This window comes from Cavia porcellus, unplaced genomic scaffold, assembly GCF_034190915.1.
Source record: "Cavia porcellus strain 051 isolate PalLab524CR breed Dunkin Hartley unplaced genomic scaffold, mCavPor4.1 scaffold_26, whole genome shotgun sequence".
Lineage (NCBI taxonomy): Eukaryota > Metazoa > Chordata > Mammalia > Rodentia > Caviidae > Cavia > Cavia porcellus.
Genome location: NW_026947509.1, coordinates 21436192 through 21453063, shown reverse-complemented (window position 1 = coordinate 21453063; position 16872 = coordinate 21436192). Strand labels below are relative to the sequence as shown.

Genomic DNA, 16872 nt, shown 5'->3' with positions numbered 1-16872 from the left:
ACCATAGCTCCCCTCTGCAAGGGACTGTAAATTCCTGGGAATCTGACCTGATTGATATGTTAACCATTGCTCCCCTCTGCAAAGGACAGACATTATCTAAAATTAAGTGCTAAAATTAGCTGACAATGGATTATAAATTCCTGTGAAACCTCTCTGGCCTCAAGCAAAGGGAAACAAAGGTCTTCTTAATTGTACTTTCTATAAAACTGTAAAAAGTTTTGAGTGAGTAACACAGCTTTGCGAACTCCAACTGCACTGTGTCCCTGATACCAGGCTAAATAAACAGCACTCCTTTTTCTTCAAAAAACATGTCTTGCCCCACTTTTGGACACCATTTTGCGGGGCTAATTTTGGGGGCCCAACAATATAAATCAAAATTAGAAGATATAAACGGCATTTTATAATATGAACCTCAGTCCTGATGAGCCAACAATGTAAAGGATAAACAAGGAAAGTTTCTTCATGGGTGTGTCTTGGAGGAGGAGAAAAACACAAACGGTCTGATTTAAACAGCAGAGAGGAGCAACGGCTGTCCAAAGACCTTGCGGACACACCCTGTTACGAGAGTGAGTCCTCCGCTGGGATTCCCACTCGGCCTCAGACAAAGCAGATAAAGCTGGGACCCTCCATCAAGGTAAGAAGCATTGAAACACATAATAGTCTCTACAAAATTCCATTTGCCTGAGACAGATGCCCCATTCTTTCAGTATGAGAATGCAACAGGACAATGTATATGCAAAAGTTTTCCAAGAGGTAAGTAAGCATGTGTATATTTTTAATAAATTAATCTCTTCAGTCAAAAGAAAGACTCAGAACACAAGTTTATAAAATATATAGGGAAAAAACATAGATCAAAGTCTTGTGGAGCAAGGAACAAGAATAAAGATTAACTATAAAAGGGATGAGGGGACTTATAGCAGCAATGATAATGTTCTAAGACAATATGATGATTGTACCACTTGGCAGAGCTTCTAAAAAAATCATTGGCTTTTACATCTAAATTGTATGTCATGTAAAATAGACTTTAATAAGTTACTTTCTTTAAAAAACCTACTCTTCACAAATGAATGTAATCACTAGGTACTGCAAAGATATATATGTAAAAATTTTTAACACAAAATTATAAATCATATTGAATTGGAGTTGAAAAGTAATCATTTAAAAACTTGAACATATGCCAGGCACAGTAGTACAATCCTATAAATCATAGCTTCAGGAGGATACAGCAGGAGGATTTCCATAAATTTGAGGCCAGCATGGGCCACATAGTAAGTTCAAAGTTAGCCTGAACCACACAGCAAGGCCCTGTCTTAAAAAAAAATAGGATAAAAAGGAAAGAAAATAAAATATGTGTATGTGTAGATAGATAGATATAGATATAAATATGCTTAAACAAAAACAATCAGCTCTCAAGTATTCAGTGTGCACATGTGGTCTTTCCTGAGGATGTTTCAGCCTAAGAAACAACAATGTTCAAAGCTATGTAAAATTTCCATTCCCACCTCCCCTTTTGGTTGAGTTCAAGAAGAAAGTCAGGGTTTTCTTCTATCCTTATTTTTACTGTGGGTGTTGACACAGAGTGAAGCAAAATCCCAGTTGCAACAAAAAGACTTGTGATATTAGTTACGGGTTAATGACTGATGTCTTAAGGGTTTCTTATCTTTACCATAATTTGATAAAGAGTATAGCCTGGTGTTAGAAATTGTTTTCACCTGTCTTAAGATGTTCTAAATTCTAATATATTGTATAACGGGGCAGTGAGTGCATTGATAATTTTTACTGAAGGGCTCCATCTTTCCACAACTCAACTCTGAATTGTACAAGAGCAAAGCAACAGTAACCCTAACACAAAATATGCAATGTTGAAAGTAGCTGTCCTGGGAATTTAATGTACACATTTTTTTCAACTCTTTCCAGCTCTCAACCATAGGTTGTTATAGAGGAAAAATCACCTTGAACAAATGAAGTCAAGCTGTTCATTGACACTGGTGTAAGGACATTGCCAAATTTTTCAAGATACATTGGATAAAAGTTATAAATAGTAATTTCACTTGACTTTCAATTCAATATGAGTTGCATAGGAAGGTGGTACAAGTTCATTTACCAAGTCATATCATTGGATCTATAATTCAGCTCATTACTACCTACCGTACATGGGCTCTTAAATCTTTCCAACTTCATACCCTGTTGGCAATTACTCCTTGACTCTCTTGACACTAATTCCCTCTTCTCAACCTCTAGCACCTCACTCTCAGCTCATGGCCTCACCTTCTGTTTTGCAGTATGACTCTATAATGATTGATGTCTCTGGGCTTCTTATCTTTACCTTGATTTGGTTAATAGTGGAGCCTGGTATTAGAAATCAAGTATATTCACCTGTGCTGAGATGTTTTGACTTTTGATGTATTGAGAATTGGAAATTCTCATTTAAGGACCCCATCTCACCTGAGAAAATCAATGAGATGATTATGGACCATGGGAATGGAACCCCCAGTCTACGGTTCTTTGTTATAGTGGGCCAATGTAGCTAATATAGTACCTTATTAACAGTCCAGCATGAGTCAACACCGAACACTAGACACTTAGAAGCAACAGTACACAGATATAAGTCTTAGTGAAAGGAAGCCAATTCTTAAGTCTTTACATTACCCGTGTCCCTCCAACCTATTCCTAGCTCCAAGGAGGATTAGAACAGAGGCTAACTATCCCTATGGGCCAAGGCAGCCTGTCCACTTACTTGATTAGTATCTTCTCTACAGTAGCTACTTTGTGATTAACATACAATGTAATGATATCTCTTTAATGATACGAATGTCTCCCATATGTGAATGATATACTAATTGTTACTTTGAAGTCCCTAGAAAGTTATAGGATGTTCACTTTCAGACAAAATCAAGATTAGAGGGTCGAATTTGCAGCCTTACATCGAAATTTATGGGACAATAAAGGGGCTGAAACTGAGTCCAAGCACCAGTGACCTACAATGTAATCAAACACGCCTATGAAACAAACCCCTAAACAAAAATCAATTAGGGAATTACCAGTTTGGGGAACATCTCAAAGCACTACAGGGTATTATGAATAAAGAACTCATAAAATCTCCATACTCCTATATCCCCACTACTTTGTCCACACATGCCTCTCATTTGGCCATTCCTAAATTGTATTCATAATTTAAAATGATATACTGAGTTCTGTGAGGCATTCTAGAAAATTATGAAACTTTCAGTGACCAGCAAGGGGACCCCCATTTTATAGCCAGTCAGTCAGAAGAATGGGTGGCCCAGGACTTGTGATTGGTGTCCAAAGTACAGACAATCTTGTGGAACTAGTCTCCTAATTTATAGGCCATGTACAAACTCCAGATATTTCATCTCATAATTGAATTGCATTATAGATACACCCAGCTGCTGTTAGAGAATTGGGGAACTGACTTCTGAAGTTTTTTTTTTAATTTCATTTAAGGAGAAAAAAAAAAGCAGAGAAAGGGTACAAGTTATACAGATTTACAGAAAAAAAAACAATAGGAAATCACTAGTTAATGGATTACATATTGTCATCTTAGAAATAATTGTTCAAGTCACAAAATTAAAGCTTGTAAAGTGGACATTCCAACAGTGAGACTGCAAAAAGTTCTGTTCAATGATCCAATAAAACTCAGTGATATCATTTTCTATCTTATACACTTAAATATACATACAGTTATATCATTTAGAGCACTTTCTTTTCCTCTCTTTTGTACATTGACAGTTACACATTTTGGGTTTTGTTGCTCCCACAGTTCTTACTACTTTTTTGGAAGGGAGTAGAACCAAATGTGACATAACAGAACAGAGTCAATCAAATCAAAAGGGTGGACATAATAGATAATGTAAAAGCATAATACAAGGTGATCAATAATGGTTACCATAATGCCTCCCGCTATCTCTAATAGAATTGCTTATATCATCAGTTATAATAAAATTGAACAAAACAGTAAAGAACAAAACCGACAAAACCAAAACACTGGAGACATTATAGGTCTTCAAAAGTAGATAAAAGTCAATGAGAATGGGCGTCATAATGAATCACACAATCTTCACAGCTGTTGCTTAAAATTTTGAACCTGGTACTATCAAGCAAAACAGAATAGGGGGACATCAGTCAAAAACAAGATGGTGAGAGTAATACAGGGCTTTAAATCAAGATAATGGAAAGTCAAAGTGGGTTACTATAATATATCCTGCTATTTTTATTTATTTTTCCCTTAATTAAAAGGATAAAAATAAAAAAAGTAAATAATGAATTGGAGATTGAGATAAAAGAGGGCATAACAGCAAAACAGCACAGATCAAAACATAAACATTTAAGCAAAAGAGCGTTAAACCACACGATAATCCTGACATAAAAGTAGTTACCATATTGTCTCTTTCCTTGAAATCTTTGAATATAACTTCGTATACTGTAGCACCAAACATATCAAAACAATGTAAAACCATTTAAGAGAATGACAGCATTACAGGGTATTTAGAATCAACTAACAGAAAATGAACAATGGTTTCTGTATAATCTCCTTGCCTTTAAAAGTTTTTGCTTATACTATCATACATAATAAAATCCAATAAGTCCACTGGTCTAAACCAGTGGAGACAGAAGAACAAAAGCTTGATGAGACTTCAAAACAGGATGATACTAAATCAGTATTACCTATTAAGATGTCATTTTCTCCAAAATAGCTGTTCCTATCATCCAGTCTTCTCTGCTTCATTTCTGTTGAGCTCTTTTTCTGTCTCTAGTTATCAGTTTGTCTTTTTCATTTTGTTTTCTGCTCCATTCATTGTGGCCTCTCTGCCACTATTTCTGGATTCTTTGTATTTTTCTTTTTTAGAATATCCTGCAGTATTCTCTGTAGAGTTGAATTGGTGGTTGCAAATTCCCCTAGTTCCTCTTTATCCTGAAAGCACCTTGTTTTTCCATCAATTTCCAGGGATAGTTGTGCAGGATATATCAATCTTGGCTGGAGATTATTATCTTTCAAAGCTTGAATTATTTCGCCCCATGCTCTTCATGATTTGATGGTTTGTGCCGAGAAGTCTGCTGTAATTCTTATGGGTGTTCCCTTGTAAGTGGTCTGTTTCTTGTCTCTGACAGCTTTTAATATTCGGTTCTTGTATTGAATTTCTGGAATTTTTATTATTATATGCCTGGGTGTTGCTCTGTTTGGGTTGTAGGTGGCTGGGGTCCTGTATGCCTCGTACATCTGAGTATCTTTACCTTTTGCTAAATTAGGAAAATGCTCCTGGATTATTTCTGTGAGTAGCTTTTGTAGTGCATTTGTTTGTGCCCCTATCTCTTCTTTTATGTTCTTAATTCTTAAGTTATGGATCCTCTTATCAGCTTCTAGTCTTTGTATTATTGCTGTTTGTTTCTTTGTTACTTTTAAGAAGTTTTTCATTTCATGCTCCCATATTACAAATCTGCCCTCCAGTTCAGATAGTCTGTCCTTAGTTTCTTTCAAGCTGTTATGCCAGTTTTCGACAGTTTTTAGTTTCCTGGTAGTCTCTTTGAACCTGCTTCACGTATTCTATGGTTTCTCTGTTGTCTCCATCAAACAATTCTCCCCTATTTTTCTGTTCTTCCATTCCACCATCTGTTTTTTCTTGGGTGGTGCTTTGCATTTCTCTAACTATTCTGCTTATTTCTACCTTGAGGTCATTAATAACTTCATTCCTGAACTGATCTATGAGGCTCTCTAGATGGCACTTCATATCTATTGGTGCGGTGTCCGCTATTGCCTGTTTCTCAGGATTGGGGGCCGAGGAGCCTTTCTTGTTGCTGCCTCTTCCCATATTCTTTGTTCCTTATATATGCAAGCTTATGTAGGAGGCCCAGCTTCCCTCCCTGTCAGCCACAGCCTGATCGAATTGCACCGGCTTGGTGTTCCTGCCCACAGCAGCACACCAGGAAATTGTAGACCAGGCAGCCTATGTGGGGCCCGCCCCTCCAGACCAACCTCAGGTTCTGGGATCTGGGTTGTGCTAGCCTACTGGGTCTCCGCCAGCAGCATCACGTAGGCTAGGCACTTCTCACCAATCCCGCTTGAGAGGGGGATACGTGGCTGAAATCGCTGCAGCGCCCTGCTCCCGCAAGTCTGCCCTGCCCCTCTTCCGTTGGAGTCTCATTAAACTGTGGGAGAGTGTCAGTTTCTCTCACTCACCTCACCACAAGTCAATGTACAGCTCCCTGCCTGTCCTGTTTTCAACTTGGTTCGCCGATTCCCGTTCTCAGAGCTTCCGTGCGTCTGTCTCCCTGCCGAGCCGATGTAGACCCAGCCGCAGCACGGCGGGAAACCCAAATCGCGGCGTCCAATGGCGCGGGCTCCAGCCTCCACACTGAGGCCCCTCTGTTCCTGTTCTAGCACCAGGACTGCATTCCAAGTTGGTTTCTCTCGGCCCAGTTCGTTCCTGGGTCAGCAGAGCATATCTCCACCTGCTTATGACTCCTTAGTCCGCACCATTCCTGAATTCTAAGCCGAGTCTTTCAGAGAGCCTCCGTAGCTGCTGCTACCTGTCCGCTATGTTCTCCCCTGACTTCTGATGTTAAACACATCAGGCCACTTTTCTCTGAACAGACCACTTAACAAGCTCTACTTCTCAAGTTTCTACCTATCGAAAGGAATTGTTCTTGCCGCAGTTCTTAGGGAGATTTCTCAGACAGTCTGTAGTAACCATCAGCAGTTATTCAATTCCTGTGTCAATGTATCGTATTTATTTACTCATAGCTTAAGATCAGTTTCCTTCCTCGTGTATCTTTTGACCATAGGGAACCCTACCCTAAGGTGTGAGCATAAGCTGAGGGAGAGGCATCAGTATAAGGGTGGAAAGTGACATGAGCGTCTGCGGTACCTGCTTGTGTGATTACTCTGGAGCTTCTTAGGCCTGATCCCTGATAATCATGGATTGCTCCTGTCCCCTGCTAACTCTATGATTCACAGAATTGAACTGCACTAAGCACACAGCCTATGTGTAATATGATGCGCTTCTTTAGTATACTATCCTTTCATATTACATTGTGACTTATTCAGTCTCTACTAGCAAATCTGGAGTAATTTTTGAAATATTTAGCATAGACTTGTTCCAGAAATCTAAAATTTTGCACTAAGACTCCCTCAGGGACTCACCGAAGACTCTACATAGATCTTCATCAGCTCACATATGTTTGACTACATGCAATCTGCTAGGTTCTATGGCCCAGGAGGCAGACCGCTTACATCACATTTTCACTTGCTGGAGAGCCATTGTTTATTCTGGGTTCTACTCAATAAATACAGCCTTCACAAACCACCCAATAAATGGATTAGACTAGAATTTCCATGTACTGTATAGTATATGTCATCCCCCAAGCCTAAAGAGATCTACTAAATTTTGAGTGAACGTTTTAACATGTACAGACCAATGGAGTCCTAAAACCCAATTGTGTGATAGATGACCGCATTTAAAGTTTGCATTGAAATCATTATCTGCTTTGATATTTGCTTAAGATTTACTTACAACCTAAGTACTATAATAGCATAATTGGTTTTATGTAAGTACATAGCTATTCACTCTTGGAGATTTGAGAAGAAGGTCTTAACTTATACACCAAGAAATCATAAGTTTACCTTATATGCAAAGTCACACACCACCCAGTGAATATACATTTGAAAGCAAGAATGGTTACTTTACAATAAATGTTTTGAAACCACAGCTTAATTGACACAACTGAGGGACTAGGGAAAGAGTATGATCTGCTGAGACTAATGAGTTTGACTCATGGACCCAGTGAGGACCCAGAGAAACCATTATATCAGTGTCACAATATATTCATATATTTAATCCATTTATTCAATAAACTTCAATAAGCAGTAAAAACACCCCGCAAGAAGTGTAAGTCCAACAAGGCCCTTAGGAATTAAGAATAAGACCATATGTCATGTGGAGGAGACAGTAAATCCAAGAGCTTTGGAGGAATTACAAAATATTCTTTCATGTGTTGAAAACAAAGATGAACCCAGGAGAAGAGGCTAGAAGTGAAAAGCAGCCAGAGCAGAGCCTTGAAAGCAGGGCATCGGGTGTGTTCCAAGGGTTTAGGAGAGAAATCCACCCTATAAAAGCATAAAACCATCCTTTGTTACCATTCAGCAGCCACAAAGTAACATGAAAAGCCCTTTCACATCTGACTCAATTCATTTGTACATCTCACAACTGTGAACTATATATCTTAAGAGTCTCAATGAGTAAACAGTTATTGAACCTCTATGGATGGGTACATGCTATGATTTGACTTCAAGAAACCAAAACCACTGTAGCTAGTTTAAAAGAAGAGATTTAATATAAGAAAATCTGTGTTCATAAAACCATCAGAAGGGCTTGAGATGCAGGTATTGAGTTTCTGGTAGTGATTTCTGCACCATTCCAACTCCAGCTCACACAGAGGAGATCCTATTTCACTTCTCTACTTACAGGAACTCTTATTGGTGCTGCCTGCCATTGTAAGGCCTCATTTCCAGGACAGAGTTCACCAAGGCGAAGACCAAAAAGAAACCTCTATGTTTCGACCTCTGAGCCTGAAAACCTTCCTGCCTCTGAAACCTCCACTCCTCATGAGAAGCAAGAGCAGTGGGACCAATAATAGGCTCAAACTGGCCAACAAAGTTGCTGTGATCACAGGATCCACATCAGGGTGAGAGCAACTATTTGGGAATTCCAAAACTGTGACAGTCTTTTGATTATGTTGACCTCATTGTCTTAGCCTGATTCTCACAAAGCAAAGCCTCTAACGCTAAAATACCAGTAGTTTTGGAAGAATGAGATCCTAAGGGAATAAAGGAATAAGAGAAGAAACCAGAAAACCAGATATAGCCAATGCAGGATGTGTAACCAACATGGCCCCACTATAGGCTCCTGGGTGATGGGTCTACAGCTGCAGTAGGAATCATGAACTGCATTTAGAGGCAACAACCAGAGGAAGGAAAAAGGAATTCAGCCATTGCTCCATACCTCCATTAGTCAATAGGTATGTTACATAAGTTACACTACATTGTAGCACCAGGCATTGTAGCACCAGTCTGGGGACCTGAGGGTCTCCCCAGAAAAGGCTCTCCATTTTCTGCTTCTTGCCTTCATGTCAATAAAAATGAAGAAGAAGGGCAAAGTTAGCTCAAAGCTGAAAGCTTCTGGCTAGAAATAGGGCAATCAAGTCCATGAAGAATGAAGAAGTCATAATGGAAGTAGTGTGAAACAGAGGTTTATTTATAATATTGCAAACAAAACTTCAGGATGGCAAGCTACATAACAAGGAGAGCCTGAAATGAGCTTCACAAAAGTCAGGAGCCACTGAACTCATACTTACAGGGGTAAACTGGTCCCTAAAAATTAACTTGATCACTGACAGGTGTACTCTAAGCCAATCAGAGTCTTATCCTTGGTTATTGGGGAGCATTAAAGGTTGTGGGGTCTTCACCATTGACTGGTGTACTCTAAGCCAATCACGGTCTTCCCTTTGGTTACTGCAGTGAGCTGTTGCTGGGGTGAGCTAAAGGTCATGAGGGGTCTAGGATCATACAGTAAATGCATTAAATTGACCCCTAAAAATAACTGTTCCACGTCTGCAAAAGTTTCAGAAAGAACAATTTCCAGTAAACAAGTAACCATTTCTCTGACCATCTGCTATGTCAGTCATGCCAAGTCAGCCACTTTATGCCCTACATCCCTGCCTATTTCCCCCTCCAACTGTTACTACATAACCGCATCCTTTTAAGCTGCATGCCTAACAGCACTCAGTGTATTCACAAGCCTGAGACAAGAAGCTCTAAGCTTGCAGCTACCAAGATGACCAAAGTTTTGCGGAGCTGGGAATGAGATGTCACTATACCAGTTCCAGTAAAGGGTGAAGTCAAGATCTGATGCAGTACACAAAGGGTCCAATAGTCCTGGGATTAATGTATCTCTTTTTCACATCTTATGCTCATCTTACCAGTTTTGGCCAGAACATGATGTTAGCTCCTTTGGGTTAGAAGAGAAAATTCATTTGGAAATTTAAGATGAAAAATATATCAAGCAAGAAAAAAGTCATTTGCTGGTGGAAATGTAAGTTAGTTCAAGCTCCATGGAAATCACTGTGGAGATTCCTCAAGAACATAAAAATAGAGGTTCCATTTGACCCAGCTATTCCCCTTGTAGGTATCTTCCTGAAAGAGTTAAAGACATCATATTGCAGAGATACATGCACACCCATGTTTATAACAGTGCAAATTGTAATAGCTGAATTTTGGAAACAGCTTACTGTTAACTGAAATAAATCAGACACACAAGTTTATAAACAGAAAAACAAAAAATAGATAAATAGAAAATAGGAAATAGGGAAATCTTTTTCAAATAACTTAGAGAACAAGAAATGAACAGAGGGGGGGAGGAAAAGGAGTAAAAAAAAAAAGAACGGGGGGGGAGTGAAATGATAAAAATAGGGCTTCTGCAAAAAAGAAAGTGGACCAAGAGTCCAAGGAAATTAAAAGAAGATGCATTATATACACATATCAATCCCCCACAATAAATGTAATCATTGTGTACTGCAAACACATAAAAAAAAAAAAAAGAAAGAAAGAGGACTCAGCCCACAGTTGAAATGTCACGTACTCTCCATTTCTCTACCCACAGGATCGGCTTTGCCATCTCCCGGCGTCTGGCCCAGGATGGGGCCCATGTGGTCATCAGCAGCCGGAAGCAGACAAACGTGGATCACGCAGTGGCCACACTCAAAGAGGAGGGACTGAGTGTGACGGGCACTGTGTGCCATGTGGGGAAGGCTGAGGACCGGGAGCAGCTGGTGACCACAGTGAGGGACATCATGGAGTTCTAGCCAGGGACTCAGGGATTCTGCTTCTATCACCCACACTAGGAGAACAGGCTTTAGTCTCCATTATATTAATCAAATCAACTGGTTGTCTCTAAACTTCTATCAGTCATCTCACAGACTTCTCTAAACAGGCCAAGACAGAGAAAAACTAGGGAGGAAGCAAGATGTCGGGGTGGTGAGAACTCTTCCTTCCTGCTGAGTATGAGTCAGGCAGGCCCTCCTAGAAGATCCTGAGGAGGACTGAAGAAGATAGCAATACTGTCACAAGAAATTCTGAAGAGCTAGAGTGTTCAGGAAAATGGAGATATGATGTGACATTCCAAGAAACAGAGCAGAGGAGACACAAGTTAGGAAACTGGTAACCCAGAGTACCTAAAATTAAAAGAATATACAATAAAAGAAACACGGGTGAAACTTCACAGGCTCAAGACCTAGTTCTGAAAAGAGATGGTTCTCCATCCTCACTTGAAGGTGTTCCTCCCCCAGATCTGACTCAGAGGTAACCCACAGATATGGAACACAAACCTTTCTCTCCTTGACTCTGGTCCTTGATGTCCTCTTCTCACCTACAGGCTCTGAAACACTGTGGGGGTGTGGACTTCCTGGTGTGCACAGCAGGGGTCAATCCCTTGGTGGGAAGTACCCTGGGGAGCAGTGAGCAGATCTGGGACAAGGTGAGAACTGGGAATGATGGCAGGAAAGTAGTGAGACTTCATCCTCTTCTTCTGAGGAACTCTCCAGTTCTGCTGACATATCCAGAGCTGGTCTTCAACTCCCACATATTGACACCACCTGTCCATCATCGGCTCATTAGCACAGAGAAGGTTCATATGCTTTATGAACCTCAGCTTCCATCTGTGAAGTGCAGGGAAGGGTATCTGAAGTGTGGCTCTCATCTGCCCTGTCCAGGAGTTCCTAGTCTGCAGGTCATCCCCAATATGCGTAAAACCAGTGGAGCTCAGAAAAGGAGACAATTCTCTTCCTTGTCTGCTTCCCTTGGCAGGGCATCCTGCCTACATGCCCAGCTACCATGTTTCCTGATTCAGTGACAACACAAGACTAACTTCTATCCCCCACCACTCTATGCTCTGATTTCAGATCATGAACATCAATGTGAAGGCCCCAGCCCTCCTTCTGAGCCAGCTGCTTCCCCACATGGAAAAAAGAGGGTGAGGATGAAGGTGGGGAAGGAGAAGAGAGAGGGAGATGCTTCCTATCAAACAAGAAGCTGGGAAGCAAGGTGAAGAGGGTCCAGTTTTAAATTAGACATTCCTCTCTGGAAGCAGGCTTAGATGGAGCAGTGATACATAAATGGTGACAGTTTGACTTGCAGACTCTGAGTCACCTAAAATACCAAAGAATTCCATTTATTAGTGTGCCTAGGAAATAGATCTGGCATTCAGAAAGACTGGGAAATACCTACAGAACCTCAGCAAGGAAGGAGAATGAGGAACCCACTGATACAGAACCTAGAGTTCCCACAACTGTCCTAGAGTCAGAACAATGCAAGTGGCCACTCTTGGGCTATAGAAGTATCAGCCTGATGATCCTAAGGTACCTGTGGCCTGTGGACTGTGGCAGAGCTCAGTGCCCAGCCTGAAACGTAGATCAGGCCCCTCCTGCTTGGCCATGTTTTTTCTACCTAGGCCCCCATTCTGACCCATGGCACCTCTGCAAGGTCTGGCTTCTCTTAGTAATTGAGAAATTTTATCACGTCAGTTAATGGTTCACAACAGTTCTGCTAAGCAGAAGACATTCACTAAAGGACATTCTAAGTGATGTACTTCAGCCAGAATTACATCAAAAGATCCGTGTGGAAAATCTGAAATACAAGTAAGATGAAACACACAGAAAGTACTTAACATGTGAGCAGATTTCAATGCCTAATGTAAAAAAGCAAGAGTGATGTTTGTAAGGTTAAAATTTTTAAATGCACAAAGAATAATGTTTAAATGAGGGAGGCAGACATGGAAGTGTTTTAAGATTTTCATGTTGTTGAGATATGATTCGAAAACTAATTATAGCTGGACATGGTGGTGCATGCCAGTAATCCCAACACTCAGGAGGCTGAGGCATGAGAATTGCCTGGGCTATGTAGGGAGCTCAAGGCAAGCTTGCACCATAGTGTGAGACACTGTCTCAAATAAAATGTTAAAAAATAAAAGAAAGGAAGGATGGAAGGTAGGAGGGAAGCAAGGAAGAGAAAATTTTTGATTAGCTAAACAAGCCTGTTTGTTTTCTAGAATAACAACAATATAAATGACAATACAGTATGTAGTGTATGTTCAAAGTATTAAAGGAATGGGCCAGTGATATAGCTCTGCAGCAAAAGCACCTGCCTGGTAAGCACCAGGTCTAGAGTTCGATTTCCAGTACCCCCAAAAGTAATAATAATAATAATAATAATAATAATAATAATAATATAGGAAGAAGTTAAAATAGAAAAACTAATCTAGCATAAGTAAGAATACATAAGAAAAAAAAGTGGAATTTTTAAAATCACAAAATTGAACATTAGATGTTAACCCCAGTATATCAGTAATTGCAGTTAAAATATAAAGATAGCCAAGCTACAATGCTTACTCAAATTAAAGTTCTTTGGCTGAGCATGGTAGCACATGTCTGTAATCCCAGCACTCAGCACTGGGGCAGAAGATTTCAAGTTCAAGGTTATCCTGGCAAATTACCAAGGTTTATCTTAATCCCCCTGCACACACACACAAAAAGGTTTTTAATCTGGTTAGACAACAAGAACATGTTTCACCTAATTTATCTCTCTTGTTCACTGAGTTTATAGTGCTGAGAAAAATAATATGATGCTTATAATTCTGGAAAGAGCTAGGAATCCAAATACTGTTTACAACAGGATGGATAAGCCAGTGCACACTGCACACAGGTCCTCTGCTAGGCTGTTCCCTCTGAAACAAACATCTTAAACCCCTTTTAAAGACAATGAAGTAAATCTGTATCTTTCAAGATTATAAGCAGTAGTGGTTAGCAGAGACAATATTGCCTGTATTGAAAAAAGCCAAAACAGAAATGTGTTAGGAAAACACTAAATGCCCAGAAGTAAAAGAAAAGAAATATTATACAGCAGAAAGCAATAGAAAAGGAAACAAAATACAGTATAAGGATCAAAAGAGCCAAAAATTTATTTAAACAAAAACCAATAACCATCATCAGGAATAAAGGCAAAAAGCACCACTAGAGATCCCAAAGGTAATAAAGAGAACGATAAACAGAAACTGACCAAACATAAACTGAACTCATTGTAAAATAAACAATTTTCTGAAAAAGAAAAAGTATGCAACTTTACCAAAACTAACTTAAGAAGAGATAGTAGATGTGATTGGTGGTGCTATTACCATTCAATAAATGTAATCCACAGCCAAATTTTTCCAAAAGAATTTCAAAAGTCCAGCTTCTCTAGCAATATAATTTGAGAGATATAATTGAAAACTTAAAGGAAAATGGAAATAAATCTCTAACAACCCCAACTACTCTCATCTCCATCACAAGAAGTGAATCTGGCCTTCATTCTGTCCTCTCTGCTTCCCCAGACAAGGTTCAGTGGTCCTGGTCTCCTCCATCGCAGCTTATTTGCCGGCTATAGTAAGTAATCCTCTCCATGGCTCGCCTTGTCACCTGCAAATGCAGTTTCACAATTGCTCCCTCAGGCCTATTCATGTGCAAGAGTGATCCCTGTGGTCACAGACTTTGTCTTTTATACAAATTCACTTAATGGGAGCATCTTGCCCTCTCTATGGAGCATTATCTCTTAGATTTAATGAACAATTGGAAAATATTACTGAGAACTCAGGAAATTAAACTGACTCTTTTTGGTCCTCATTCCAGCCTGTTCATCCATTTTCCTTTCTGCCCACAGAAGCTAGGAGTCTACAATGTCAGTAAAACAGCCCTACTGGCCCTTACCAAGACTCTGGCAGGGGAACTGGCACCGAAGAACATCCGGGTGAATGGCCTAGTACCAGGAATCATAGAAACACCGTTCAGCAAAGTGGTAAGGTCCAAGAGCAGCCACTCCTACCCTACCGAACAGCAACATGATGTCTGCCTGAAGGCTTTGTCTCACAGGCCTAGAATCCCAGACTTAGCCTTGTTGACTCTTTCTCGGATCCTCTGGCCCAAGTCTTTAAGATCCACTGCAGATGAAGACTCAGTCCTCTGTCAAGAGCCATCTCATAGTGTCTTTCAGCAGCCCTTAGACACACAGTGTGCACGATGTACAGCCCATGGGATCCACCTGCAAAAGCACCACTAACCTTTTGACCTTTCCTCCAGCTGACTGAAGACACAGAATATGCAGAAAGGCTGAAGAGAGTCTACGAAATACGTAGGTAGGTTGTGGCTAGGCAGAGGTCCTTGGGGATCTGAATTAACATGACCCCAAAACTTTCTTGAAAGATGAAAAGTCAAAGAGCATTCCTCCACAGACTTCTTCTCCCAGGTATGACAGTTCCCCCAGACTTGGGATGACCTCTGCAATTCCCTGTAGATAGACCACACATGATTTCAGTTGTGCCTATTTGCTTATCCCCACAAGGCCAGTGTCACAAGGCCAGAGTCCAGGAACTATGTGGAAAGTGTCACCAGACTTCCTCCCACCTTCTCTCTCTGTACAGATTTGGACAGCCTGAAGACTGTGCTGGACTTGTGTCTTTTCTGTGCTCCCCGGATGCCAGCTACATCACCGGTGAGAACATCGTGGTGGCTGGCTTCTCCCCCCGTATGTGAAGGACCTCTCCATGCAGGAGCCCCACGTGCCTGTGCTCCAAATGTGCACACTTTAATTGAAATGCTTCACTGGCAGAAATAATAAAGTTCAGAAAAGAGCTGGTGGTGTGAATCTGTCATTAAAATCAGCTAACACAGTGTCAACTTTGCTAGAAAACAAAATGGGTGCTAGAATCTCAGATAAAAGCAAAGAGCTAAAATTGGGCTAGAAGACAACATGCGATGTCTCCTAAACATTCCTATGAACCTGATGTTTTGATCTCTAATTCTGCAGCTGAGAAAGTCAAGGACCATATTCTGAGGACACACATAGCAGGTCAGAGCAAGCTGAACCTCCATCTGCTTGTAAAAGGGAGAAAGATGAGCTTGGCATTGTATTTGAGGGGAAAGACTAGCCACCCGGTTCTCATTTTCTCTTTGAATTCCTATCCTGTAAGACTAGATGTGGTCTGCTTGCATTCACAGTTCAACCTTCCACAAATATATGCTCAGTCGGTAACTAATGTCTCTCATACAATGCATGCTGACCACTGGAGCCTGAAATGCAGGGACATGGCACCTTGCTGAGGGTCCTTTCTGTGTCTCCCAGGACCACATTGAGTTCACAAACATTGCTTGTGGGCAATTCTGATGCACACCATAGGCTTCCTACAGCAGCATGCTCTGTGTATGGGAGAAGTTAGTACCTGCCAGTGTCTGCAACCAATGAGGGGTGGGACCTGGGAGATCAGCACCCCAACTGCTTGCTTCTTGGTGGGACAATGCTGGTGTTTGCACTCTACAGCTTCTCAGAAGAGGCCCAGCAGTGAGTGCTCACACACATACCCACAGGGATAACCTGACAACCTGCTCTTACACACACCGTTCCTTGGTTTTCCTCTCTTCCTGCTCCCATTTTTCTCTCTTCGCTCTTCTCTTCTCCCCAGGCTTCTCTCCCCTCTCCTGTCTGCTGCCTCTCTGTCTGTCTCTGTCTCTGTTTCTCTCTGTGTGTCTCTCTCTGTCTCTGTGTCTGTCTGTCTGTCTCTCTCTCTCTCTCTGTGAGAGCGTGTGTGTGTGTGTGTGTGTGTGTGTGTGTGTGTGTGTGTGTGTGTGTGTCATGTCCTTTGTTTCATCTCCACAGGAAGTCATTTTTGGTCTCAGGATCTTCTTTGGTGGCAATCCAAACTCAGATAAAAACAAAACTTTTCATTACATATTTACGAATAAATGACTAAAAATACAAAGCTCTAGATGAGCCAACACAGT

At 40.8% G+C, this 16872-nt stretch overlaps 1 protein-coding gene across 1 annotated transcript; it reads left to right on the top strand.

Annotated features, from left to right (window-relative positions):
• Positions 1 to 509: 509 nt before the first annotated feature.
• Positions 510 to 15718, top strand: LOC100714690 (dehydrogenase/reductase SDR family member 2, mitochondrial). The gene is made up of 9 exons (XM_023567048.2): positions 510 to 634; positions 8483 to 8700; positions 10674 to 10851; positions 11445 to 11546; positions 11971 to 12041; positions 14433 to 14484; positions 14759 to 14893; positions 15175 to 15230; positions 15516 to 15718. Exons 2-9 carry the CDS (start codon positions 8567 to 8569, stop codon positions 15625 to 15627), a joined length of 840 nt encoding a protein of 279 aa, XP_023422816.1. The 5' UTR covers positions 510 to 634; positions 8483 to 8566; the 3' UTR covers positions 15628 to 15718.
• Positions 15719 to 16872: the final 1154 nt, after the last annotated feature.

What these genes read in the sequence shown, in the direction of transcription:
- LOC100714690 (XM_023567048.2), top strand. Translation starts at nt 8,567, where the DNA reads ATGTTTCGACCTCTGAGCCTGAAAACCTTCCTGCCTCTGAAACCTCCA. An exon ending in AAACACCGTTCAGCAAAGTG is followed by an intron (nt 14,894 to 15,174) that starts GTAAGGTCCAAG and finishes CCTTTCCTCCAG; the next exon opens with CTGACTGAAGACACAGAATA. An exon ending in AGAGTCTACGAAATACGTAG is followed by an intron (nt 15,231 to 15,515) that starts GTAGGTTGTGGC and finishes CTCTCTGTACAG; the next exon opens with ATTTGGACAGCCTGAAGACT.